This window comes from Pseudoliparis swirei, chromosome 1, assembly GCF_029220125.1.
Source record: "Pseudoliparis swirei isolate HS2019 ecotype Mariana Trench chromosome 1, NWPU_hadal_v1, whole genome shotgun sequence".
Lineage (NCBI taxonomy): Eukaryota > Metazoa > Chordata > Actinopteri > Perciformes > Liparidae > Pseudoliparis > Pseudoliparis swirei.
This window is the reverse complement of record NC_079388.1, coordinates 13470639-13497075: the sequence shown is the minus strand read 5'-3', so window position 1 is coordinate 13497075 and position 26437 is coordinate 13470639. Positions and strand designations below refer to the sequence as shown.

At 41.7% G+C, this 26437-nt stretch overlaps 1 protein-coding gene across 1 annotated transcript in view; it reads right to left on the bottom strand.

The window, feature by feature from the left end:
- The window catches only part of adgrb2 (adhesion G protein-coupled receptor B2), a 211605-nt gene that overhangs the window by 101898 nt on the left and 83270 nt on the right, over nucleotides 1-26437 (bottom strand). The window contains exons 3-4 of the mRNA XM_056417315.1: nucleotides 9118-9201; nucleotides 6854-7042 (exon numbers count right to left, since the gene is read on the bottom strand). Of these exons, the coding sequence (XP_056273290.1) occupies nucleotides 6854-7042; nucleotides 9118-9201 (273 nt within the window). The remainder of the gene's footprint in view (nucleotides 1-6853; nucleotides 7043-9117; nucleotides 9202-26437) is intronic.

Sequence of the window (26437 nt, the reverse complement as noted above, 5' to 3'; positions counted from 1 at the left end):
TTTGCAATATACGACAATGAAATGCATCAAAATCGAATAAACGAACAGAGGAGGACTTTTCAGCCATGTGACCCTGGCAGATTGTGCCAAAAATAATTGCTTGAATAATGTCTGAAAGATAAGAGGGAATAATGACAGAAAGAATACTAAAGGTATGTTCAACAGGAGACTCCAAAGAAAGAAAAGATTACTGACGGGATAGTTTAATGAATGTCGTGATGTATGTGTGAGATTATAAACAGGATTGAGGAAACATAACAAATAGTTGTGCTCATAAAGTTTTCAAGACTTTGAAACCAAAAAACGCTGAGGCCAAAAAATGGAGGAGGTTATTTGGAGAAAAAAACCAGAAATGTTCAGCCAGACACCAGAGAAGATTAAATTATGTTGAAAGAGATGGAAGAAAGAGAGAGGTGAGGATTTGGAGAGATGCTGAAAGAAAGATAGAAAGCAAGAAGTAGAGACGGGGAAGTACGCAGAGAAGGAGAGAGAGAAAGTTAGAGACAGCAGGATGGAGATTGCTGCTCCTGTGTTGAGCAAAGCTAAATAAATCATGACGATAAATAATTAAGTCTACTCTGTAAAGGAAGGCTCAGAGGAGCAGGAGTAGAAGGCTCAGAGAGAAGAAGACGGTGGTATTAAAAAGTACACAGATATGGGGAGCACATAAAAAGTGATATATCCTTAAATTCAGAAAACATGGTATCGGTGTGCGTCTTCAGCTTCTGTACAAAGCTGCAATATGTTGCAGAGAGATAAAGTGAAACCATTTGTGTCGCATTTTGTTGCTCGACTGTCAAGTAAGTTCACTTTCTAGCTTTGCTTAACTGGAGTCAGTTGCACCAGTTGTTCTTCAACTAAAACTCACAGTAGCCGTGTGTGTAAGTATCAAGTAGAGATTTACACACTAATGAATATTCATACCTGCTTACTAGCAGATGTCAAAGTGTCAAAGTTAACTGAACCAACGGCCAAAGATAATGTGAGCCTGCTAATACCCAATATGGTCACTATAGCTTAAAAGATACTTCACTATTGAGCTGTTTAACAATAGTTTTAAATGACCCTTCTCAAAAAATATAATAAACACCCCAAGTTACAAAGATTAAGGTAATAACTCAAACTAAATAACCAGCCGCAAGAGCAATATACACTACCATCAAAGGACCTGTTTTAAGTAGACACGATATTACAAAACATAAAGACAGACAGTTAGTAAGAAAAAAACCCTAATGTAATGATAGACTATTTTATCATAGCAGAAAACTATTTTCCAACTAAAAACCGCGTCTCCCACATATATAGGCTTACAGACGACAAAACGCTAAATACATTGAACGTCAAGGAAAAGTGGGAATTGGAATTAAATGTTATAATTGAAGATACAACATGGGAAGATCTGTGCAACAAATGTCATCAAGGAATAAATAGCCAATTATGGAAATAATTTGATTGGGAATTAAAAATCTGATATTTCAATACACCTCTTAGAATCTCTTCATATGTGAATGGATCCTTCAGCACCATCATGTTGGAGAAAATGTGGAAAAATAGGAATTCACTAACTTTTGGGACTGTCCAGTAGTCAAAGGTTTTTGGAAAAATATAAAAAAAGAAATCAATAAAAGCATCGAAGTGGAGGTAGCCTCAGATCCATTAATATTTGTGCTGGGGTCTATACCGAAAGATTTAGGGGACACCGATCTGAGGTATATTTTGCGTATACTTTTAAAATGATAACTCTCAACTGGAAGGATGCAAAACCACCGACCATAACTCAGTGCAGACAGAGATTAAATCAGGTCCATAGAATGGAAAAAATTACTGCAAAATTACAAATGACATTAGATATCTTCTCAAGATGGACTTGCGGTACATTTGACCTAGAGTCAACATTAAATCTATGCTTCAACTGAGAGGGGCTGATATGACAGAACCGCGCTACTCGTAGAGTGCCACTGCTAAACAAAGATGTAAACCTGGGTCTGATGTGAAAGACAGTGTTGTTTTGTTTCTCTTTAGTTTTTATTTTATTTCATTTTGTGTTCAATGCTTATATTATTTGATTGTAATCAGTTTGACTGTTCGGTCCTTCCCTGAAGATCATCAGGACCAAGCGCCAGACGTGGGTTGACAGAGCCTTCTCGGCAGCTGCACCCCCCCCTCAGGAATGCTCTCCCCATCCTCATCCGTCAGGCTCCCACCCTACCATCATTTAAGCAATCCCTCAAAACACACCTCTTCCAACTCACTTTCACCTGCTAAACCCCTGCCCCTACCGCCGATATGACGCACACAGCTTCCCCACTTTGCTGTGTATGTTCTGTTTGTTTGTTTTGTTTGCTTTGTTTTTCCATTTTTGTTTTGTTCCGTTTGTTTTGTTTGCTTTGTCTTTCAATTTTTCTTTTGTTCCTCTTGTCCCCATGTAAGCATATTTTTGTATTTAGAAAAGCACTATACAAGTTTGAATTATTATTATTATTATTAATAATAATAATAAACTGATCAGTGGTAATCAAACCACAGTGTCAGATGCATATCTCAAAACTCAAGTTTATGACCTCCAGAGATAAAAATCTGAGAGAGATAGATTCAAATTATGTAACTGAAAAATGCAATTAAGCTCTGATATGGAGAGATAAAACCTCAAACACCCTTAGCACAGCGCACATTCACATCACCACAGAGAATAAGCATACGCATAATAAGGATGTATGACTTCCAAACACGTCTTTTAAATCTATGCAATTAACTTATATACTTACATAATGATGCATTATGTATAAAGATATTCAGTATTATATTTCGAGCTTTTGCGAATGCATAGAGAAGAACATGAAACATATTGATGCTAAGCATTACCATCATAAGCAGACATTTTCATCTGGGGTCATAGGCTGCATTATTCAAAATGATATGTAATAGGCAGTGTGCGTGTGCACACGTGTGTGTTTGTCATCTGTGTGGTACTGCCATGAGTCTGTGACTACATCCTTGAATGCAGCCTCAGTCTCTTGCTTGACTGATTATTGGAAGTGTGATGTTTCAACGTTTGGCTATGCACTGACCCAGACACACTGTATTCATAATGCACCGTTGTTTCACTCCATGTTTTAAATGTCACTGAATCTATGACAAATGAGCAATAGCAACATCGAACAAAAGTGGGCGGTACTCCACTTTGCACGCTTTGGGGCATAAACGCCTTCTTCTACAGTATATTTTCTGAAGGAAAAAAAAAAGTTAATTTGCTGGACCAATTACTGCCTAGCTTACTTTGTCGAGTGCCAGACTATTACTTACAATTGATTATCTGTATCGCCTTGAATTAGGAGTTTTACCAATGAAAAAAAAGAGAAAAAAATTGCATTTCCACTTCATTAGCTTTCTGTCCAAGCTACTTTCTTTGATGTTCACTAACTCTTGCAGACCAACATAATCCTAACTCACGTGTAAAAGAGATGTATCCACCCACACTGCTTGTGTCTGTGTGTGCGTGTGTAGTTGTGTAGGTGTGTGTGCCTGCCTCTGTGTACTGTACTATATGTTTGTTGAACAAACTAAGGAGAATACAAAGCTTGAATCCAGCAGCAAAGATCAAGCAATGACATATAGATTGTGAATCAAAGTAGAAAGAAAAAAAGAACATTATTTTAAAAAGTCAACCACATTAAGTTCATTAACAACGTTATGTTTGCTTGCTGCCACCCCCACATGTTCAGTCCATTTGAATTTGGTGTGATCCCATTGAGGCAATCCCAGGAGTGCCCCTCCAGCCCTCCAGAACCACGTCAGAAACATCAGAGAAGTGGGGAAAATGAAATATTAAACGGAACATAACACCGCAACCAATATTTCATCAAAGGAGCGGCTGAGGATATTTATATCGACACTGAATGGAAAATGAGGCACTTAGACATACTAATCGTGTTGGAACATTTGCATAAAAACAAGATGAGCATACGCATCAACCAGGAAAGAAAATGGTTCTTTCGCTTCTTGTCTCTCTTTTTTTTCTTCTTCTTTTACGGGGCAGTTGATAAACATAAATAAACACAGACTGACTCCTAACTTACACGTCTCATCTTAGAGAATATGCAAATAGAAGACACTGAATTCCATTTTATGGATATACAGGACTGTCTCAGAAAATTAGAATATTGTGATAAAGTTCTTTATTTTCTGTAATGCAATTAAAAAATTATTAAATATTAAAAGAATAAAAGGCTTGCAATATTTCAGTTGATTTGTAATGAATCCAGAATGCATGACATTTTTGTTTTTTTAATTGCATTACAGAAAATAAAGAACTTTATCACAATATTCTAATTTTCTGAGACAGTCCTGTATATAAGTAGGGATTACTTAAATAGCAATGGACCTAGTAACACCCACAACGCTATGACAACTACATATTAACATAACAAACACACATAATATGCCAAATGCACACATACAAACGCACACAATATGTGGTACACAGAGAAATTCATGAACATATTTGCTAAGGGGTGAGTACACAAAAGCACTCGCAATGAGACACCACACAGGAAGCTTTAGTCTAATTTGAATATATTTACCAGTTTTTAGTTACTGATATGTGCATATATGCTTAGTAAATCAGGACAAGCCTACTCAACCACATAGGTGCTGCTCCCTATACAAATGAGTTGCTCAATTACTAACTCTTAAGTAACTAATGGACATAAAGGGCTTGTCCAATCCTGGGGCTCTATACACGTAGCAGCTGAAGCCCAGTGACTACACCCCACGTTGGGACACTCACATTTAGACAGCAGGAGCTCCACTTTTGCTTTGAATTACCTGTTCCCAGAGAAGTTAAGGACATTGCTTTTAATGTTATAGTCTGTTCTTAAAGGTAACACTGTCATTATTAGAATGGCTGTGTATGGAGGACAGTCATTCCATCTTTATGTGATGTATTCCCATAGGTATTACTAGGATTAGGGAGATTAGCCTAGAGACTAACCCACTGTCTACCAACCAGAAGAGATGGCATTCATTATCCTCACTGGCAGTTAAGGAACACAGATGTCTTTTTTAATGTTCCTGAGCCAGGCTCGTGGTCAGCTCCCAATCATTGCCCTAGTCAGACAGCCAGGACAACATCACTCGTGTTGTCATCGTATTGTGCAGAAAGCTGTGGAGTATACGGATATCATATCTGGCTCAGAATTGAGTTCTTTTTGATTCAGAAGGATTCATATTCCATAAAGATCCATTGTAGGTTTTCTTTTTCTTTATTCATCAAGCTATACATGTCAACAGAATTAGTTTTGACTTGGCCCACGTTGGTACGAACACCAGTGATGATGTTGTTCATCTACTTTCCAAAACGCCACTCTCGATGCAGTTCCTCAGGTGACAGAGAGTCCTTGCCTTTTGCAAACCTTGATAGGTTCACGCATGGAGTACACTTTGAAACACACATGTGGAGCAAGGTACAGAGATCTTAACCCCTGGATTTAAAAAAAAAATCTTGAAACCTGTATTGCTCATCTCATATAGTAATAGAACTGAAAAACATATATGCTACCTTTGCTTGTCTGCAGGATAAAGAAAGCCAATTTGGCATGAGGGGCTAGGAGGTTTGCTTCTTCTCGATGATTCACCTACTGTGGTTTGACCAAGCAGCACTACGTTTGCTCTGGTTGGGGACTGAGCATAAGCAGTGGATTAGAAGAGGGAAAGAGTTACGGACAGGAGAGAGCCAGTGCCATACAGGACGCCAGTTCAAATGCAATCAGTACGACCAATCAAACCAGAGCAAGACAGGCAGTACTTCACAATTTCATCTCGTAAAGACTTACCCTGGCAATCAGACCAGAGCAGAACTCAACATTATTCAGGATGAGTAATAGAAAAGTTCCCTCAGTGAAGTGATCTGGCTTGATTGTGTTGGATGTGGCAGAGCGAGGATGGACGATGTGCTCTTCATCGTGCTCTTGCCTTTGTGTAGCGAGCATATATAATTGAATACACTCACCCTGAATGGCAGAGCAGATGACAATTGTATTTGATTGGTTGAATATATTTTGGTGCTGCCCTTGCATCTAAATGAAAAATTAAATCCTCAAAAACTGTTACAGCATTATTTACATTAAATACATTTGTGTGTGTGTGTGTGTGTTTAGCTATAATAGATTTTGATTTTGAGGATTTAGTTTTTCATTATATATACAGTATATATATATACACACTTCCTAGATTAGGTCTCTTTAGCTCTCCTTTTGAAAGTATGAATTTCTGTCTTACATGTTTAGATTATGTTTTGGCTGAACACATCTCATGTGATGTTTCTGTGCGGCCTACCTTCCTCAGAAGTGTCATTATTTTCATTATGCCATTGGTCAACATTTTCTTCAGCTTTCTTAACACATGTAAATACATAAGTGAATGTTTCATTGTTGAGCAATGTGCTAAACAGAGCATGCATGGTTTGAAGCAGCATTTAGTCAAATTTCCTACTTACTCAACAATACAAAATTGAGATCACCATAATATTCAAAAATCATTTTTGCAACACTGCTCAACATTTTTATTGTATTTTCTCAACTTTGAATCTCTTCCTGGTGTCACAAAATATGGATACAAATCACAGCATGCCGTGTGGGTAGTTGGATGGCAATGTCCATCACAGATTTGGAAATAAATAAAGTCGTGGCATGTTGTACCCCCATTGCACGTTTACTATGTAAATGGAAAAAAGTACACTCAACGCAGAATATTGAACCCTCATCATTCTTGCTGTGAGAAAACAGAACTAACCATTAAGCTAAACTAAATTTAGCGAATGCTGAGAGGCTGCCATGTCAGATTGTGGTAAACGTACCTGAACCTGTGCTCCCCGGCTCCCCCGAACAGGTAGCGGTGTTGTTGCACATGCGAGTTTCCCGCAGGGCTCCGCTGCAAAGTGTCCCGTAGGGAGAGGAAACACATGACCGCGTCCTCACTTGCCAGCCTTGCCCACATGTGAGAGAACACACACTCCACTGTGACCACTCCTCCGCCGCAGGGTCACCTGAGGAGCGAGACGGAGGTGGACAGAAACAGGGGGATTCACAATGATTCCAGTTTCATGATGCCGATGTTTCCACGAGTCAGGTAGAGCAAAACAAGGTCAAGAGAAAGGTGTTTTTAGTTGTAGACGCAGATGGAACTTTAAGGTTGGTTGTTCACCAAAACAATCCCCCCAAAAATAATGATCCGGGTACCAGCAGGTACATTCTTTAATCCAGACCATGTCCAATAATTATAAATTGTGAGAATTAGGACTACTGTATAAACTGGACACAACATATATTTTCAGCCTAAAAAAAAAATATATATAATATTTTGTGTTATTGTGGTTGTATAGAATGCTGCTAGACCGTCAATACACGCATTTGCTTTGGGGCAGTGCTTTGGGCCAAAATGGGAATTCTGCTTTGGAGAGGCTTAACACGAAGAAATATGGATTGAAGATTATTTTGTACCCTAAAAAAGACATTGTGAATGACTACGTGTGTCTTTTGTCAATACATTTTGACTTTTGGACCAAGGACTGAGACAATTACAGAGACGAGCAGCTTGCTGTGCCTTTGTTTGAGAGTGACAGAGAGGGCTAGAGAATGTGGACAGTGGACTAAGCTATTGAACGTAATATATAAGTGAATAATATAAATAATTATTTTAAAACGTTGAAGCCTGTGAAGTATTCGGTGGTCCTCCAGCTCTTGTGGGCTTGTTGATAGATGGACCCTGTGGTGTCTAATAAAACCATAGCTTTACAGCTGTGTGTAGCCTACATTATAGACATCTTTAAGACTATGGATGATTGTGACACCGCTGCAATAGTACTACAATAAAAGAAGTCAAACTAAATTGTTTGCCATGCAATTTTCAAGAGAAAAGTCTAGGACTATTTGACAGATGATAAGGGGGCTTTGTGGTTACAATAATCAACTAGTCTTTAGCTTCATGGACTCTTTTTTTCCCTCTTCTTTTTCCACTCTAGGTTATAGTTAAGAGTGCACGCGATTATCAATTGTTGGATATATGAGAGCTTCACTTTTATTGTTCTGTGGTATAATTTCACAGTCTATCATGTTGACACGGCCTGACTTGTGATGCGATATCAATACCCAATATATGTTATTCCTGCATTCTATACTAGTCTGGATGATATGCTTTTGATTCAAGTTCTTCACTTAGTGTGATTAAACCGTGATTGAATATTCATAAGAATGATGATACTGTTAGAGAATCAACAACATTAATACTCATGCCAAAAAAGAATGTTAATGTAGTGGAAACGATTGGGTGTTCAGACATCTTTGTGTGTTTTAAGTTCTCCAGGCCACTGAGGAGTCTCATTGTAACCTCCGAGATACGCCCTTAAAATCGGAAACCATGTGTGAAGTCATCTCGCTTCGCTTATTCTAAATTGTTTATGAGCGCTGTGTCCTTTGGTAAAGGCGTCATCACATGGCAAAGAAGGAAATCGAATTAATTGCATGTCCGTTCATCGCATTACATCTTCATTAACATGCCGTGAGTCAGGGCTTAAGCTCATCACACATGCCTGGAGGAATGGAAGAATGGGGAGAAGGGCGGAGGGGGTGAGTGAGGTTTGAGGGGGGGGGGATGCGGCAGAGGAGAAGGACGAGGCGGAGCCAGGGGTTTCCCTCGCGGTAGGGAGTCCCTCCTCTAAGCACTTTAGTATGGAACCATGTGCGTGTGTTTGTGTGCACATATTACTGTGTGAGTCTAGCCTACTGTGCTTGAAGCAGCTAACATGATGTCATGTATGTATAAGGCCATGCATGTGACTTCCATCATATACTTCATGTCATGAATAATTTATTTTCTCTTTTCCAATGGTATTAATTTTGCAAGCTTTTAAAGTCTAACACACACTCTTTTACATATCCACACATGAGAATGGCCAACTACAGCTGTCCTGGAGTGCAGCCATGCTTCAGAAGGTAAATGAATAATGATGATGTGAAGGAACTCTTTATTTTTAGTTACACATACGTAAACGTCAAACGTCAAACGTCAAGTTGGGGACTTCTGTTCCAGGCTGTGAACTCATGCACACACCACAATACTCACCAGTTTGTGCCTGAAACACACCTGGCTGGTCAGCTGATCGAGGTCTCTGCGTCTTCACCTTCAGATCATCATCATTATATGGGTCTGCAATCAACAAAAGACGGATATTTCTCTTTTTTTCCCATGCATTTTTAATTGTACAGTTACATATATGAATTGCAGTATGAAGCTAAATGTGTAAGACATCTAGTTTGTTTATTACATGCACTTTTTCCATGGCATCCAGAAACTTGGTTTTAAAGTTGTAGTAAGTCCTGATGAGACATCCACTTTGTACATTCCGGGGAGTCAAAAAATCACGTTTTTTAGTACATCCAAAACACGTCTCTGGAAAATACAAATACAAACGCCTACAATTCCTTGGCTTGCTACTTGTAGCATAATATTTAAAGATCAAGCTGATACATTTCAATACACAATGTGCAGAAACAGATACTAGAACATGAAGTCTACAGTATAATCTCAGAAAATCAGGAGGAAGTGTATTCTGAATGTCAATGAATTGTCAATAAGAATATACATGCTAAAATACAATGTGAATTGTTAGCAAAGTAAGTAAGCTATTTGTATATCTTTTTTTTCATGGTACAAATATAAATAACATGGAGCTACACAGGATAAAAGCCTGAATCTGATAAACCAGAGGGCGGATCTGAAGTGGAACACCTTGAATAAATAGTGAGCATGAGTTGAAATTGAACGTTTGCCGAGAGAGACAAAGTAGAGAGAAAGTACGGAGAAAGTAAAATCCTGCAACATATCGAAGTCGGTTTCATCTCAATTGGTACAAGCATATGGAGGCATGAGCGCAGTCTGTTCTGAATCTGTGCAAATGGATTTGTAGGCTTAGTTTCAGCGACACAAGACTTAATCAACTCCCTCGGCATGAAAACATTCTTTGATATAGCAGATCCTTTTTACTTGGGTACTTGTTGCCCATGGGATCCTTTGCAGTGGTTTTATTCATGCAAAGTAGATCTAAGGTACATTATCTACATGTAATGTGCTAGTGTGTGTGTGTGTGCGTGTGTGTATGTTAGAGTGCAAAAGTGATTGATAATGAAATTTCCTCGGATTAGCTCCCATCAAAGGGTTGACCTGAGGAAGAACAAAAACCCATGCATGCACAGCACATCCTCCCAGGCCTCCCAATACACACAAACATGAATTTATTGGAACTGTGCGAAAGGTCTGACATGATTGCTCAACAGTCATTGCAAACAGCCCTCTAAATTGGCCCTTTACAGAAACAACTCATTTTATATCCTCAAGCTCTTTCTCTTTAATTGTTTGCTGTACTACTCTCTCTCCCAGTCTCAAGAAGACCACTTTTGCTTCAAGGCCAAAGGTACATATTTGACCACAGGAACAATGTTATTGTTTTTTTCAATTAGGATACTTTAACTTTGCTGCATCGCCTTATTAACCCTTAGGGTCAATTTGACCCCAATCAATGTTTAATGTCGGTGTTCTTTCGGGTCAATTTGACCCCAGGCTGTTTTTCACTGTGTCAAACATATAAGAACTATCAACTTTTTTATATATTTAAAGGGCTATTTATGTAGTCAACAAACAAACATAAAGTACCTCACACTTAAACTTGGAAAACAATATTAATTCTAATAATTTTCTGGAGGTTTTAATTGCTGGGGTCAAATTGACCCCAAGGATAAAATATGTCAGTAAATATAAAGGTAACAGGAGGGTTAAACATTGAATGGGGTAAAATTGACCCTTAAGGTAACAGGAGGGTTAAGAAAAGTCAGAATATTGTTAACATTAATGTAGCAATCAATATGAGAGTAGAGATGCACATACCAACAGCTCTGATATATAAATGTGTTATTAGCCATACTCAGGTCAGTGCATAATACAAATACTTAGCTACCAGTGTTACCTTCACGTCTTGGACCAAAGATGCCGTGCCCAGATAAAGTGATCCTAGATATTTGTGGGTTACATTTCCACAGTCTGTGGCTTTATACTTCACTCATTGTTACTGTCATCTTCACCACAACAGTATTCATCCTAAAACAGCAGAAAATGGTAAAACAAGAAATTGAGTTGAACTCAAACACAAACCCTTCACCCACTCCTTGTCCTCTCCAGCTTCTTCACTGCAATTGACATAATTGACACTTTGCAATGTGCTAAACCAGCAGAAACTACGTCAAGCTGTCGGGCTACCATCGAGGCCACACTGTCACTAACTGCAATCCTTGAGTAAATATTGTCTACATTTTGGAAAAGAGAAAACAAAAATTCAGAGAAAATCAAAAAGAAAGGTCTATTTCATGCATCTTTTTAAATATTGACATCATACCAGCAACATTACTTTTGTTTTGAAGTCTTTATCTGTAGGACATGTCACAGACTAAATCTGAATTGTTCTTCAACACTGTTTTGCCTAATATTTGTGAGACAGTATTGTGGCAAACACAGTGTGCCCCTGGCGTCCTAGTTTTCGGACCATGGTCTGAGCTGTCTCTATCCATCCATCCATTATCAATACCGCTTATCCTCATTAGGGTCGCGGGGGCGCTGGAGCCGATCCAAGCTGACATAGGGCGAAGGCAGGGGACACCCTGGACAGGCCGCCAGTCCATCGAGGGCACATATAGAGACATACAACCATTCACTCTCACATTCACACCTATGGGCAATTTAGAGATCAATTAACCTGACGGCATGTCTTTGGACTGTGGGAGGAAGCCGGAGAACCCGGAGGAAACCCACGCTGCCACGGGGAGAACATGCAAACTCCACACAGAAGGACCGCCTCGACCGGGAATTGAACCCACGGCCCTCTTGCTGTGAGGCGACAGTGCTAGCCACTACACCACCGTGCAGCTGTTATTGGCCAGTCTGCGTTTGAGGGGTGGGTCAGTTTGAGGTAAATACTTATTAATTGACCGCTAAATCCTCCCCCGAAACTGTAACTGGGCACAGAGGTTCTCTTCATCCTTTTCAAAAGCATCCCGCTGTTCTTTTTTGGTGCCACAAAGCCAGCAGCCCATGTTCTTAGCAAAACATGAGCTGCTAACAACACTGATCTACTGAAGTGCGATGAGTATAGGTCTAAGGTCTGACTGCCTACTGAAAAGATACGTGATTAACGTCAGTGGTAAATCAATGGTTGACAAGATACTCCGAACTTCAGCAAGATGTTAGACCAACAGAGAAAGTGCCGGTCCCGATCTGGGAGATTCTGAATCATTTTCTGGCAGAATTGGGCCTAAACTAAGCCCTGTGTGAGGGTCTATACTCTTTGCTTCTGTGCTTCTGTGACACAGAGGTCAGTGAAGCAGGACAGAGTAATGCCTCACATAAAATTACCGGTGAGGATTACATTTCTCTTCATATCTTTCTCTCTCTCTAGTTTTATCTCTCTCTAACTCTGTGTGTCTGTTTGTCTCTCTTTCTCTCTCTCGCCCTTAGGTCTACGGCACAAAAGAGGATTAAGATGGACACCGGTGCAGAGTCCTGCACAATCGAAGTTAAAGATCAATATGGAGAAATCTCTTGAGAGTACTGACCTTTACAAACCCCCTGATATTGTTTAATGTTGTGCAGCGCACTTTAATGGAATCATCATCGCACACTTCATCAAAACTTCTTGCACTTTCTCATCCCTACTTTTTTCCACCCATTTTAGCTTTTTCTTCAACTCCAGTGGAATCTATTTTCCATCTGTATTCCTATGACTGGTTAGGGGCAGAAGTTTGATATTTTCCTTGTAGTAGTGCTGATGCTTTAATGTCGTCTGACAGAAGAGTAAGTGAAATCAAAATGCCTTTTAGAATATTGCTCTAAAAATGTAGAGACCACCTTTGCTATAGTTGCATTTCAGTGCATGCACACTATACAATTATAGGTCGTCATCAATATATGATGTAGGATGTAAGGGCATTTGAGTCTACACAGTCAAGGGTCTGCTAAAAGCATTTTCTCTGCACCTAGTGAGCCTACTTAATGAGAACACTTGATGTCAGAACAAAAGTAAAGCTGTGTGAATTAAATAACAGGGCTACACTTTGCCTTTGTCAACCCCTTTAAGCTCTCGCCAAATATCTCAGGGGAAAAAAAGGCAATATGTATCAGAACTTGTCACGGCTATTTAATCACAAACATTGTAACAGACTTAGTGACATGTAAGGAGTTATTGGTTATGGGTATTACTGTGTTTAGAAATGTTTGTTGAGTAAAAGATGTTCATTCTGTGAAGTGCAACAGGGCAGTTGTCCTTGTGTTGTTGAGACTTTTACGTTTTTTTTAGTCCATGAAAGGTACTTTTTTTGTCCCCATTCGTGTGAAAATGACATGATTTTCTCTCTTTGTTCTGAATAAACTGTTGATAAAGTAGCATGTTGAAGGGAAAAGTGACACTCCTACCCCGCTGAGCGATAACACTCAGCAGGCAGAGGCTTTTGTCGGCTTCCTCAACTCGATGCAACGAGCGCCGGATTACACGCGATGAACACACACTCGTGTGAAAACGTGAACACAGCATATTGAGCATCTAAATACACACATTAGAAGTCACACCAAAGCTCAAGTGTGTCTCAACGTGGCACAGACACACAGACACACACACGTATACAATAAGAGGTAAATATGTGGCTGATGAATAAACGTCCTGTAGTAAAGCGGTTTAAAGCCCATACAAAGCAGCAGGCTGGGGAATAGGATTGGAGCAGAGCCAGTTAGAGCCACAGGCTCCTTTGTCAGACTGAGCCGCGATTTAAGCCTGCTGGCATGACAGTATGTATGTGTGTGTGTATGCGTGCGTGTGTTTGACAGAGCATTGCATATGGTAATATGGTTAAACAACTGTTAAGTATATAGCGTGGACAAAACAGTGGCGCGAAAATGTCTTCCGTCGACTACTGTCAGCTCTTTCAGTGCAGCGTATATGATTAAATGCACCCACTTAATAAAAGCACACTCACAAACACACACAGAGCTGTTTCCCAGCCGTATATCAAATCTGAGTTTATAGCTCTCTGGTGCTGTCCATTTACTCCAGGGTCCATCTGGGAGAGCCCAAACTGATACAAGCGTACCATAATGGACTTTTTATAAGCTACTGGAAAGACAGTCTCTCTCTCTCTCTCTCGCAGCAGCAGCAGATATGAAGAGTAGTTGAATCAGATTGGTGCAGGACAGTGTATTTCTGGCTATGGGGCCTCAAGGTCATTTGTGTGCCTTCAAAATGGATTCAGAATCTAGTTTTCTCAGCCCCACAGGCTGACTTTGTTTCATACCTGCACATGCACACAGACGTGCCCCCAAACCCTTGTGCTCACACACACTCACACTCACAACCCCCCCCCCACACACACACAGCCCTTGTATGCATCCAAACTGCCAAATTGGCTTTGTTTTCGTTTCACTTTCTTCCTCAATCTCAAATTGCCCTTTTCCCCCCATTTTTCTTTCTCTTATTAGATATTTTCAAACCTTCCAACTCCCACACGGCACAGTCATTCAGTCTATCGTTCTGCCCTCCACCCCCTCACCCTCTGTCTTCTCTTTCAGCCTGTCTTTCTCTCGGTTCCATAACAAGATGAGCATTTTGATGGATTTACAGTCCAGCAAAGCTAATGAAAGGGCAATCAATGCAACGATGGCCAAAACAATTAATTCAAAGCATGGGCATGCAAGATTACCACGAAACATTAGCCTGATCAGGAGTTTGCAATAAGCCATCGTAGGAGTTTTTATTATCAAACCAATAGTTACTGAGCTGTTTCAGTCTGGGCCAAAGTGGCACACTGACCAAAATATAAATGTGCTACGGTTGAGATAGATAGTGTTTTTCAAGAGTGTAAAAACAACATTAGTGTTCTTAAACATGCTTGTTTGTGGTTGTTCATTAGTTTCTGGTTGGAAGAATTGTATTACCCAAGGAGAAGCTTATAATCCTTATAAAACACAAATGTAAGACATAAAATCTAAGCTGAACTCTGACAGTGCAGCCTAACATCGTTATCCTTTCCTAGCCATTATTTCTTGTTTGCCCGCCTCCCTCTGATACAGATCTGCCAAAAATATCGATATAAATATCTATCAAACCCAGTTTGGCATTTTACAGCGAGTCTTTTCACATACAGCAGTGAGACGTATGTACATGACAGAGTCACACGTACAGATCGATGACTGCTCACATTTGCCTCTGCAGTGGAATGCTGTTGCCATAGAAACATTGTCATGCTGACGCTGTAAAGGATCGCAAAGGGATATGGGTGGGTGGTCTTGCTGAGAGATGAAGGGAGGTGTATTATAAATCAGTGTCCAGGATGAGTCTTTTTTTTTGCTCGCATGCCAAAGCAACACAGAGCACACTGGGGCAGGTGTTTTTCATGGATCACAAGAGAGTGGCATGAGAAGAGTCCGACCTTGGTTTTCCACTCGGTAGAAGTGACCGAAGAAATGATACTCAGGTGCCGACTCTCGCCCTCAACCTCTCTCCTGAGTATATACAAACACTCACACACACAGCACTTACCTCTACTCTTGCAACTACATTTTATCAGAGGGAAGGGTCAGTGCAGCAAGACAGAGGGGCAATCTTTAGGGCTGTGCATTGCACACGGACATGACCCAAACCCTTGTACTCACACACAAACCCCCACACACCCACACACACACACACACACTTTAGTTTGTCTTAGCAGTACCAGCGAGGTATTGCTCCTGTCTAGAGCAAGCTGGGGGGCTGAATTAAACCAACTTTCTAATGTTTTATTTTTTCATGTGAAATGGAATGATAAGATACTATAAAAATGTGTCCAGATTTCTACACGGTTATCCTCTTTTCAGTCGGGAAATGGGAAATTGAGCTGTGATTTGAAAACTGGAAACATGTGGGTGTTCTCTATGTTCGATGTTTTAGAGTATTGATTGGTGGTTTATGATTTGGTTGTCTGATCCAGATCCTAATACACTATGCGCTATGATTTGTCTTAATATCTGCTCATGTTTACTTTGGATGATTTAGTAAGTTCTGATTTTTACCAGATGATTGTTTTTCCTATATTTTTATACAGTACCCCTCACATGAGAACGGTTGTCTTCCATTATATTAGTGCCAGAGTGTGTAATGTCTGTGTTCACGATGCATTTGGAACAATATGTTCTACAGATGAATACGCATCAATATAATCCATTTGCCCATTCACAGAAATACACAACCATAACGTAATGCTTACTAAAAAGGCATATGCTCGCTGTAGCTCAGTGGGGAGAGTGGTCGCCCCGCAACCAGAAGGTTACAAGGACACTGAACCCCTGGGCGCTTCACTGCAGCCCACTGCTCCTTAATAACTCAGGATGGGTCAAATGCAGAGAAGAATTAATAATCAATAAAGGATATATTCCAGACTGTAAATCATGCAAGGGTAATATGGGAGCCTACGTCTAAACCTAAGGGAATATTAGGCGGACACTTGAATATCCGTAGTATAGTGCCAAAACGGGACCAGATTGAACATCTGCTAACGGACTCTAACCTAGATTTTCTAGCAATGAGTGAAACTTGGCTGCATAGCAACATCCCGACCAGCATTATTGATGTTCCTGGCTACACATGCTATAGGAAAGATAGAACCACTGACAAGGGCTGGGGGGGAGTTTTACTCTATGTTAGAGACACTCTAAAATGTAATGAAATTGAACTGAACACGACACTTGAATGTCTAGCTGTGAACATTGTTTTATCGCCAAAGATGAATTTTAATATTGTTGTACTGTACAATCCACCATCTTATGATGTTTCATTTTATGATGATCTCGACAAACTCTTTAAATACATAAATGCTCGTACAGAATCAATTTTTCTGGGTGATTTTAATATTAACTGGTTAGAGAAAAAAAGTAGAACGAACTTAAAGAGACTGGTGTCAAAACACAGTCTCCAGCAGATGGTGAAAGGCCCAACGAGGATTACACGAACAAGTAAAACCTTGATAGATTTAATAATCACAAATAAACCCCAGCGAATTATTAGAACATATAACCTACTCACAGGACTTTCTGATCATAATATGACCATGGTCGTCCGAAAACTCACTAAACAACGTCTCCCAAAATTTACAAATGAAAGAAAATCCGGGAACCAGGGCATTCCCAAAAACAAACATATACAAATTGAAGATGACTTACATAAATTAGACTGGGATAATGTGCTACAGACCAATGAGCTAGAAAATTGCTGTAATTCCCTGACACAAAACCTGATAAACCTGGTTGGGAAATACACAAAGACATTCAAAGATACGCAGCGAAAAGTCTCCCTACTTTGGCTGAATAATAACATACTACAGCTCATGAAACAGAGAGACTATGCTTTGAAAAAATCATTACTTACTAAAACTAATACGGATCTTCTCATTTTTAAAGGATTGAGAAATAGAGTAGTCAGAGAACTGCGAAAAGCAAAAACAACTTATTACATGCAACTGATTGAGGAAGCGGAAGGGAACAGCGCATCACTCTGGAAGCACCTCAACAGCCTCACTAAACACAAGCCAAGGCAACAAAAAAATATAACAGAACTGAAAGTGAATGGGGACACCAGCACTAACTACTTAGAAATTGCAAATGAACTCAACAACTTCTTTATTCAGTCAGTGGAAGAGCTTGCTAAGAACTTTGAACCAGTAACCTTACAGGGATCAAAGGCTAAACCTAAATCCTTCCAAATTAAGGAGGTAAGTCAGGAAATAATATGCAAAGTCATTAACACATTAAAAGAATCTAAGGCTAAGGACGTGTTTGGGTTGGACACCGCCTTCATTAAAACTCACTGCTCATCCCTGGTTAAACCTATAACACATCTAGTAAATCTCTCCATTAGAACAGGCAGATTCCCACAAAGCTGGAAACAAGCCATTATCACCCCAATTTTTAAAACAGGTGCAAAGGACCAAGCAGGTAACTATAGGCCCATCTCAATACTACCTGCTCTCTCCAAAATCCTGGAAAAGATCATAAAAGATCAATTAGTTGACTACCTTGAAAGCAATAACATGATCCACCCCAAACAATTTGGATTTAGACAAGGATTCTCAACAGAAATAGCTAACTGCTACCTAACCGAGAACATTAAGAGCAATTTAGACAGGGGTAATGTGGTGGGAGCTGTGTTCATAGACCTCAAAAAGGCCTTTGACACAGTGAACCACAATATACTCCTGAACAAACTAACCAACTTCAACTTCTCTGAACATGCAATCGGCTGGTTTGCATCTTACTTAGCGCACAGGCAGCAACGTGTCAAAATAAACAACAAACTCTCAACGACACAACAAGCCACTATGGGTGTTCCACAGGGCTCCATCTTGGGGCCTCTGCTGTTCAGTCTATACATAAACGATTTACCAACATGCTGTCAATCCGCAAACTGTCAAATGTACGCTGACGACACAGTTATATATGCCTCAGCTAAGACACCAGGTGCAGCAGCAGAGACCCTGACCAAGGAGATGGAGGGAGTATCCCAATGGCTCAAAGATAACCATCTCACACTAAACATCAAAAGACTGTCTCCATGTGCTTCTCTATAAGAGGGAAATCTAAATGCCCCATCAAAATAGACCAAGAGGCCATAGAAGAAGTTAGTGAATTCAAATTTTTAGGGGTTGTCTTAGATTCACAACTTAACTTCAAAAAACACATTAACAAACTCTGCAAGACCGTCCGGACGAATCTGAACTGTTTCAGAATCATAAGACATCACATACCAGTCAAGGCAGCCTTGCTGTACTTTCACGCAATGATTCTTTCTCATATATCTTACTGTATTACTGTATGGGGCCAAGCCTCCCAGACAACAGTCAAACCAGTCACATCATTATACAAACAGGCACTGAAAATAATGGACCAGAAACCAATAACCACACATCACTGTTTAATTTTACATAAATACAAGCTTTTAAGTTTCGACAGCTTCATTAAGTTTTCCTTTCTAAAACTCATCTTTAGATGTGCAAACAACATAGCACCTTCTGTACTCTGTCTTAGTGTGACAAAAACGTGCACCAGGAGAGTGGCCACTAGGGGATCAGTGGGTGGCAACTCAAGATTCAAGATGTTTTATTTGTCACATACACACACAGGGTGTGCAGTGAAATGAAAGTGGCAATGCTCAGCAGGAATGTGCAAGGGCAACAAGTACACACTATTTACAATAAAAAACAACACAATATTTACAGTAAGTGTGTGTGTGTGTGTGTGTGTGTGCCTAAGAGGGGCAGTTGTGTGGGTCTATGTGGGGGTCCTGGTGAGGTCGGAGTTCACAGTCCTGATGGCCTGAGGAAAGAAACTCCGTCTCAGTCTCTCTGTTCTTGCAGCGTGACTACGGAGGCGCCTGCCTGACCGCAGCAGCTGAAACAGTCTGTTGTTGGGGTGGTGAGGATCCTTCATGATCCTGCCGGCTCTGGTTCTGCACCTCCTGGTGTACAAGTCCTGCAGGGTGGGAGTGTAGTTCAATAGTGCGTTCAGCCGAACGCACTACTCTCTGCAGAGCCTTCCTGTCCTGAGCGGAGCAGTTGCCAAACCAGGCTGTGATGCTTCCTGTCAGGACGCTCTCTACAGCTCCAGAGTAGAAGGACTGAAGGATCCTCTGGGAAACTTTAAATTTCCTCAGCTGCCTGAGGTGGTAGAGGCGCTGCCTTGCCTTTCTCACCAGAGTGTCTGTGTTCGTTGACCATGTCAGATCCTCGGTGATGTGGACTCCCAGGTATTTATATCCGCTCACCCTCTCCACAGTAGTCCCGTTAATCCCCAGTGGTGAGTACGTCCTCTGTTGTTGTACCCTCCTAAAGTCCACAATCAGCTCCTTAGTTTTGGTGACATTCATGATGAGGCTGTTGTCCCGGCACCAGAGTGACAGATCAGCAACTTCCTCCAGGTAGGCCTTCTCGTCGTTGTCGGAGATCAGGCCCACCACCACTGTGTCATCCGCAAACTTGATGATGGTGTTGGAGCTGAACCTGGCCACACAGTCATGTGTGTACAGGGAGTACAGTAGGGGCTGAGGACGCAACCCTGGGGGGATCCTGTGTTCAGGGTGAGGGGTTTGGAGGTGTGTCTGCCCACCCTGACCACCTGTGGCCTGGCGGTCAGGAAGTCCAGGATCCAAGCACACAGGGGGGTGTTCAGTCCCAGCTCAATCAGCTTGCCGGCCAGTCTGGAGGGGACTATGGTGTTGAAAGCTGAACTATAATCAATGAACAGCAGTCTCAAAAAACCCCCCCCTCTGGCTGTCCAGATGAGAGAGTGTGGTGTGCAGTACCTGGGAGACAGCATCATCCGTGGATCTGTTTGGGCGATAAGCAAACTGCAGCGGGTCCATGGAGGAAGGGAGGAAGGCGCAGATGTAGTCCTTTATCAGCCTCTCAAAGCATTTCATGACCACCGAGGTGAGGGCCACCGGTCGGTAGTCATTCATACATGCTGGAGAAGCATTCTTGGGCACAGGGACAATAGTGGATCTCTTGAAGCAGGCGGGGACCACGGACTCAGCCAGGGAGAGGTTGAATATTGTGGTGAACACTGGAGCTAGCTGGTTAGCACAGGTCTTCAGTACTCGCCCAGATATGCCATCTGGACCTGCAGCTTTCCTGGTGTTCACCCTCAACAGAGCCCTCCTCACACTGTGCTCGGTCACAGAGAGTGTGTGTTCATCCCCAGCGGTAGAACTCACCTCGGCTACGCTTAACGGTGTTGTTGTTAGCGGCGAGCTAGCGCTGTTGTTGCTAGCCTCAAACCGTGCATAAAATGAGTTCAGGTCGTCCGCTAGGGATGCGTCGGCACTCACCATTGCGCGGGTCTGCTCTGGTAGTCTGTGATAGTCCGTAGCCCCTGCCATAGGCGCCTGGTGTCGCGCTGCTCCATCTGTGATTCCACTCTGTCTCGGTACCTCCTCTTGGCCTTCTTCACCGCCCTCCTCAGTCCATAGACCGCTGCCTTGTACTCGTCCATGTTGCGGATACAAGACCGGAGTTATAGGCAGCAATGCAGGCGTTCACAGCTTCACGGATGGATCCATCAACCCACGGCTTTTGGTTAGGAAAGACCCTAACTTTTACCGTGTGGACGATGGTGTCCGTTAGCGTTGCTATGAGGCTCATTGCTACTTCCAAAACTCGCTGGCGTCACTGGAACTGGATTGGATCATGTCCCAGTCGGCGACACGCAGAGCGTCCTGTAGCTCAGCCTCTGATTGGTCAGACCACCGCTTCGTTCCTCGTCACTACCGCTTCCGCGATCTTTTGCGGTACTCCGGAAGCAAGAAAATGGCGGCATGGTCCGATTTGCGAGCGGAGGAGAGAGACAGCCTTGTAGCCTCTCTTGAATGGCGTATAGCAGTGGTCCAACGTTCTTTCCCTCTGGTAGCACACGTAATGTGCTGGTGAAAGTTCGGCATGACTTTTTAGGTTTGCCTATTAAAGTCCCCAGCCACCACCACAGCCGCGTCGGGATACTTGTTCTGATGCCGACATAACACATCATGTAGGTCCGATAGTGCTACGTCGGTGTCCGCTTGTGGTGGTATGTAGCGGCTGTGGTGATGACCGAGCTGAACTCCGGGGAAGGTAGAATGGACGGCATGAGATCGTCAGATGTTCCAGGTTCGCGAGCAGGAGCGAGAAGAGTCTTAATGTCCTTGGGGTCGCACCACTTGTTGTTAGTCATGAAGCAAACCCCTCCACCCTTAGATTTACCAGACTCTTCCGTTCTGTCTGCACGGAAAACAGAGAAGGACTCGGTTGGGCATATGACTCGATCCGGCACCAGCGGGTCAGCCATGTTTCCGTCAGACAAAAGATGTTACAGTCCCTCATGTCCCGTTGGAATCTGATCCTTGCCTAACATCATCCATCTTATTTTCCAGAGACTGGACGTTAGCAAGAAGGATGCTGGGCAGAGGTGGACGGTGGGCTTGAACTCTCAGTCTGTTCCGAATTCCGCTCCGTTTCCCTCGATGTCCGTCGTCTCCCCGTAGGAGCGGCTCCACTGTTGTTGTTGTGGTTCGCTCGTACGATCTCCGCCGGCCACGCTGGATCGATGGAAAAAGTGGACAAAACCCCTTGTTTTGCGCAAAAGTTTATGTCCAAAAGTGTGCTGCGGTCGTATGCTGTTAGTGCCGATGTGTTTGTGGCAAAGAAAATATTTAAAAAAAACACAAAAACTAAAAGAGCGCACAATCTCCGCGGAGCTACCTCGACGGCGTCTGGACACAGCCGCGCCATCAGAGATGCGCAAAACCACTTTCGGTCAGTCATGTTTCTCAACAAAAGGGACCCGATTCTGGAACGACTTACCAACGGAACTAAAAACACAAACCGAACTGAAAACATTTAATAGCAAGGTAAAACTCTGGCTAAAAGTAAACCAGGGATGTCAACACTGAACCACATGTGCCAGCCTGCACACACACACACGCACACACTCAATTTAATGGGTTTTTATTGTATTGTATTTGACTGTGTTTAGTTTAGAGGATCTACTGCCTGTGTTGCTCTTGTATATATCTTATTATCTTATGATGTGTATGGTTAGGTGTATGAACACTCAGTCTATGCATGGATGTTTTGTCAGGTCTTCTCTGTGTATGGAGAGCTGTCTGCACACATACACCACTTTTAGATTAGTTTTAGATCTAGACATGTTTCTTGTTTCTGTTTTGTTTTGTTTTGTTTTAGAAAGGCCTGACCAGGGACTGGGGTTGCAAATTAGCCAATTGGCTAGAAACCTTCTGTATCACATGTACACTCTGTGTAATAATGTGCGCTGCTTTGTCCCTGACAAATAAAGAGATTAATAAAAAATAAAAAAATAATAATAAAATATAGTATACAAGCATGCTCACAGCCCACAATACCGACTCCTGCTTTGATGGCTTCTGCGTGAAATACAGTTGGTCTACAGGAGATGGAGACTGACAAATTAAAGACAAACAGTGACATTAAGAAACTGCTCAATGACACTTTAAACAATGTGGAACAACTTTACTGCAACAAGTTTAACTCTCGTCTAAACAATACACATTTTTTGTGAGAGTTTTGACCACTTTGAATTTGTTCCTCTGTTCATGCACCTTTGAAGTAGGTTGTGCCTGAAAACCCCAGCCTGCTTTTACAAGAAACTGCTTAGCAACATGTTGAAAGCTCTCACTGGTTCTGTTCTGCATCCGTTCTTAAATTGTATGCCGTCCTTTGGCAAAAGGACTATACAATACAAATACAATACACTCATAGTCATGCTGATGTATACAGTGCTGCCATTATAACCTGATATTTCTCGCCACTACTGCAATGTCATCCACCACCCTATCCTCCTCCTCATGTGCTACGCTTCCGATATTGATGATTCAGACTTAATGTTCATGTCAGTGTATATGAAGAGGGGATTCATTATTCGCAATTGGTGCTAATAATCGTCAGACTATTTCTACTCCCTCAAAGAGCAGAGCCAAGACTGTCAAGTCTCCCAGTGCCATCTGCTACAAACGGTCAATTGCTTGACATAAGTGTCTCTGACTGAACCTTCTTTTGGAAAGACAGCTCTCTTTGTTCAAGGCATCAAGTATTTGGAAGTAATTATCCAAGTGACCTAAATCGATCACAAGGATTATCTAAAATTGATGTTGAAAGCACTTAAATATTTCTGGAAAAGTTACATCCACTTGGCAGGACTCCAGAATGAAGACATTGTTCTTCAGAAAACCTTCTTCAGTTCACTTGCTTTAGAAGAGTGATCAGGCACCTAGTCAGGCCTTTCATAAATAATCTACACTTAATCTTTTTAATATCTGAAAATTCTTTCTTGCTGTAATTCTAGACTCTGAAAATAGTTTTCTTGCATGAAGTGCACTTTTGGCCTCTTGCACATTCTAATCTTTGATATGCCTGCCGGGTAAGGTCGAAGTTATACTGTGATGTGAAGCATTAATCACAGAGGTCCTCGTTCTGAATAACTCTCATTTCTTTGGCAGAGAAGATGAATGTCTGGAGTTAACAAATGTAACTCTGACAACTTTTGCCCCCGGGTGGGACAGCAGGAGGAATTTCACAACATGGCTGCAGAGGATGGCATTATGTAAAGCTGCACTCAGAACTGTTGGGCCCATACAAGCTTTACTGGTGTTAAAAAAGGATTGTAGAGATAACCCTGACACGACTAGAGGGAAGTGACGCAGAGACACAAAGAGATGGACACAAACATATTTGTGAGATCGGATCAAAGGATACGTTTGATACGCCCAACATGTGTTTGCATTATAAGTAGTGGAAACTGTCAAGCACCTGAAAGATGTTCAGTCATAACAAATGATGTTGCAATTGACTGAATGGTCCAGTTTGTTTGCGCTGGTGCGAATGATTTAAATCAAACACACACTACAGAACCCTGTACACACTGAACAACCTTTTCTGGTGTGAGTCTCCCAAGAGGACTCTGGGACAGTTTCACGATGTCAGTTATGTATCAGGCGGAGTCATTTAAACAACTTACTCATTTCAACACCAACCATAATCCTTTATGAACTCTAACGCAACACTTAAACCTCACCAGTTACTTTTGTGGCATAACGTTTGCTAATCATATTCAGGCAAATATCTTGCCTGATTGCAAAAAAAAGGGATGCGCAGAAAAAAGTTCAGTAAAATAAAAGTGCAAACGATGAAAATGTATGTTTTAATATAATACCTGGAACTATTGGCACTAGTAATGAGAATCAGACTCCTCCATCCTCACCATGATTTATCTTTCCTCCTCCACATGTCCTTTAACCCAGTATACCTATTTATTAACCTTTTACTCAATGTGAAAGAAGAAGTATTTACTCCTCTTCTCTTTATGTGTGCAGCAGTCTACACGCATAAAACACACACACGCGCACACACACGCACACCAATCTTCCCCTTTACAGGGCTCGAGGACTGCCAGGGCCTCATCACTTCTGGAGATGGGGCCTCTCGGCTGATTCTTACTTTCTCCTGCTCCGCTACACAACGTTCCAGCCAATTTAATCCAAGGAGAGAAAAGGTGTTGTGCGGAACGAGCGCCTGGATAAATAGGTGAGAGTAATCAGGTCACAAGGCTAATCGACGGAGCAGTGCAGTCATGCACAATGAAGGGAGCTCCATGCTAAAGAGTTCATTTCAGCTATGGAGGTCAGCAGGGGTTGAGCATTACTCCCAGGGAGAAATGCTATGTAATAACTACCAGCTACGAGGTTGCTGTGGGAATGTTAATGCCTCTAATTGTGAGACCACCACGCTGAGTTAAATGATGCTGTCGTGAATCATCAACATAAGACTCTGTCCTAGACTTCTGTATGCTCGAGCAGAAGCAAAGTCTGTGTGGGTGTGCACACACGTGCATATGTATTGAGTGTGTATTGGTGTCAGTGTGCATGTGGGAAGAAATACACCACTGCACAAGGCATCTACTGTATTCTCTGGAGAAATTTTAGCAAGAGTTGATTAAATTAAAATAGATTATATAATATATTCTTTAAGAAATAATTTGCTCCTCCAAACCTTTTTTTAAAATCCCATTTCTTTTTACCATCTGACATTGTGAAATGTGCCTTGGTTTGTTTGAGAAGGTTCTTTTTACGGAAGAACTGTTTTTCTCTCCCATTATTTTGTCCAAAAGTGATCACAATACCATACAATTATAGTTCTCTATATTGGGGAAATGTTACTGCCTCCACCACCAATAATACATTTCCTCTCCAGCAGTTTTGGCTATTAGGCAACTGTTCACAAGCCCACAGAGTGCTGCATCCTCTCAGATTTGTGCTATCTGCCAAGTGAAATGGGCACATGAGTGCTTGCTGACGGAATTTTAGTGTCGCAAGACAACGAGGCCCAGGAGCTTCCACACCGAAACAAGGCGGGTGTATTGATGGGGACCCCGCCGAGTGCTTTTAAAAACATTTGGTGCAACTTGGACACGCAGCCCGTTCAATATTGATGAACGTTGAATAAACTAGCACACAACAGCAGGGGCGGAGCTTCTGGCCTCTCCAGCCCAGCATGTTATCCTCAGCAGACAGACAGCAACTGGCTCACTGACTGCCGTTCACATTGGATGCTGGATCCAGCTTGCTTATGAATGCTGGGAAACTTTACATCCAAACTTTTCTTCACTTCCCTGGATTCAACAAGAACAGGCAGATAACCTACAGGACCGGCGCAACTCAATCACTTCATAATGTCATGTGAAAGCAAACAACTCATACGCCTGTTTAGAAAATTACCCCCAGCTATGTGTTTCAAACTGATGTTTCAGACCACAACCCTGA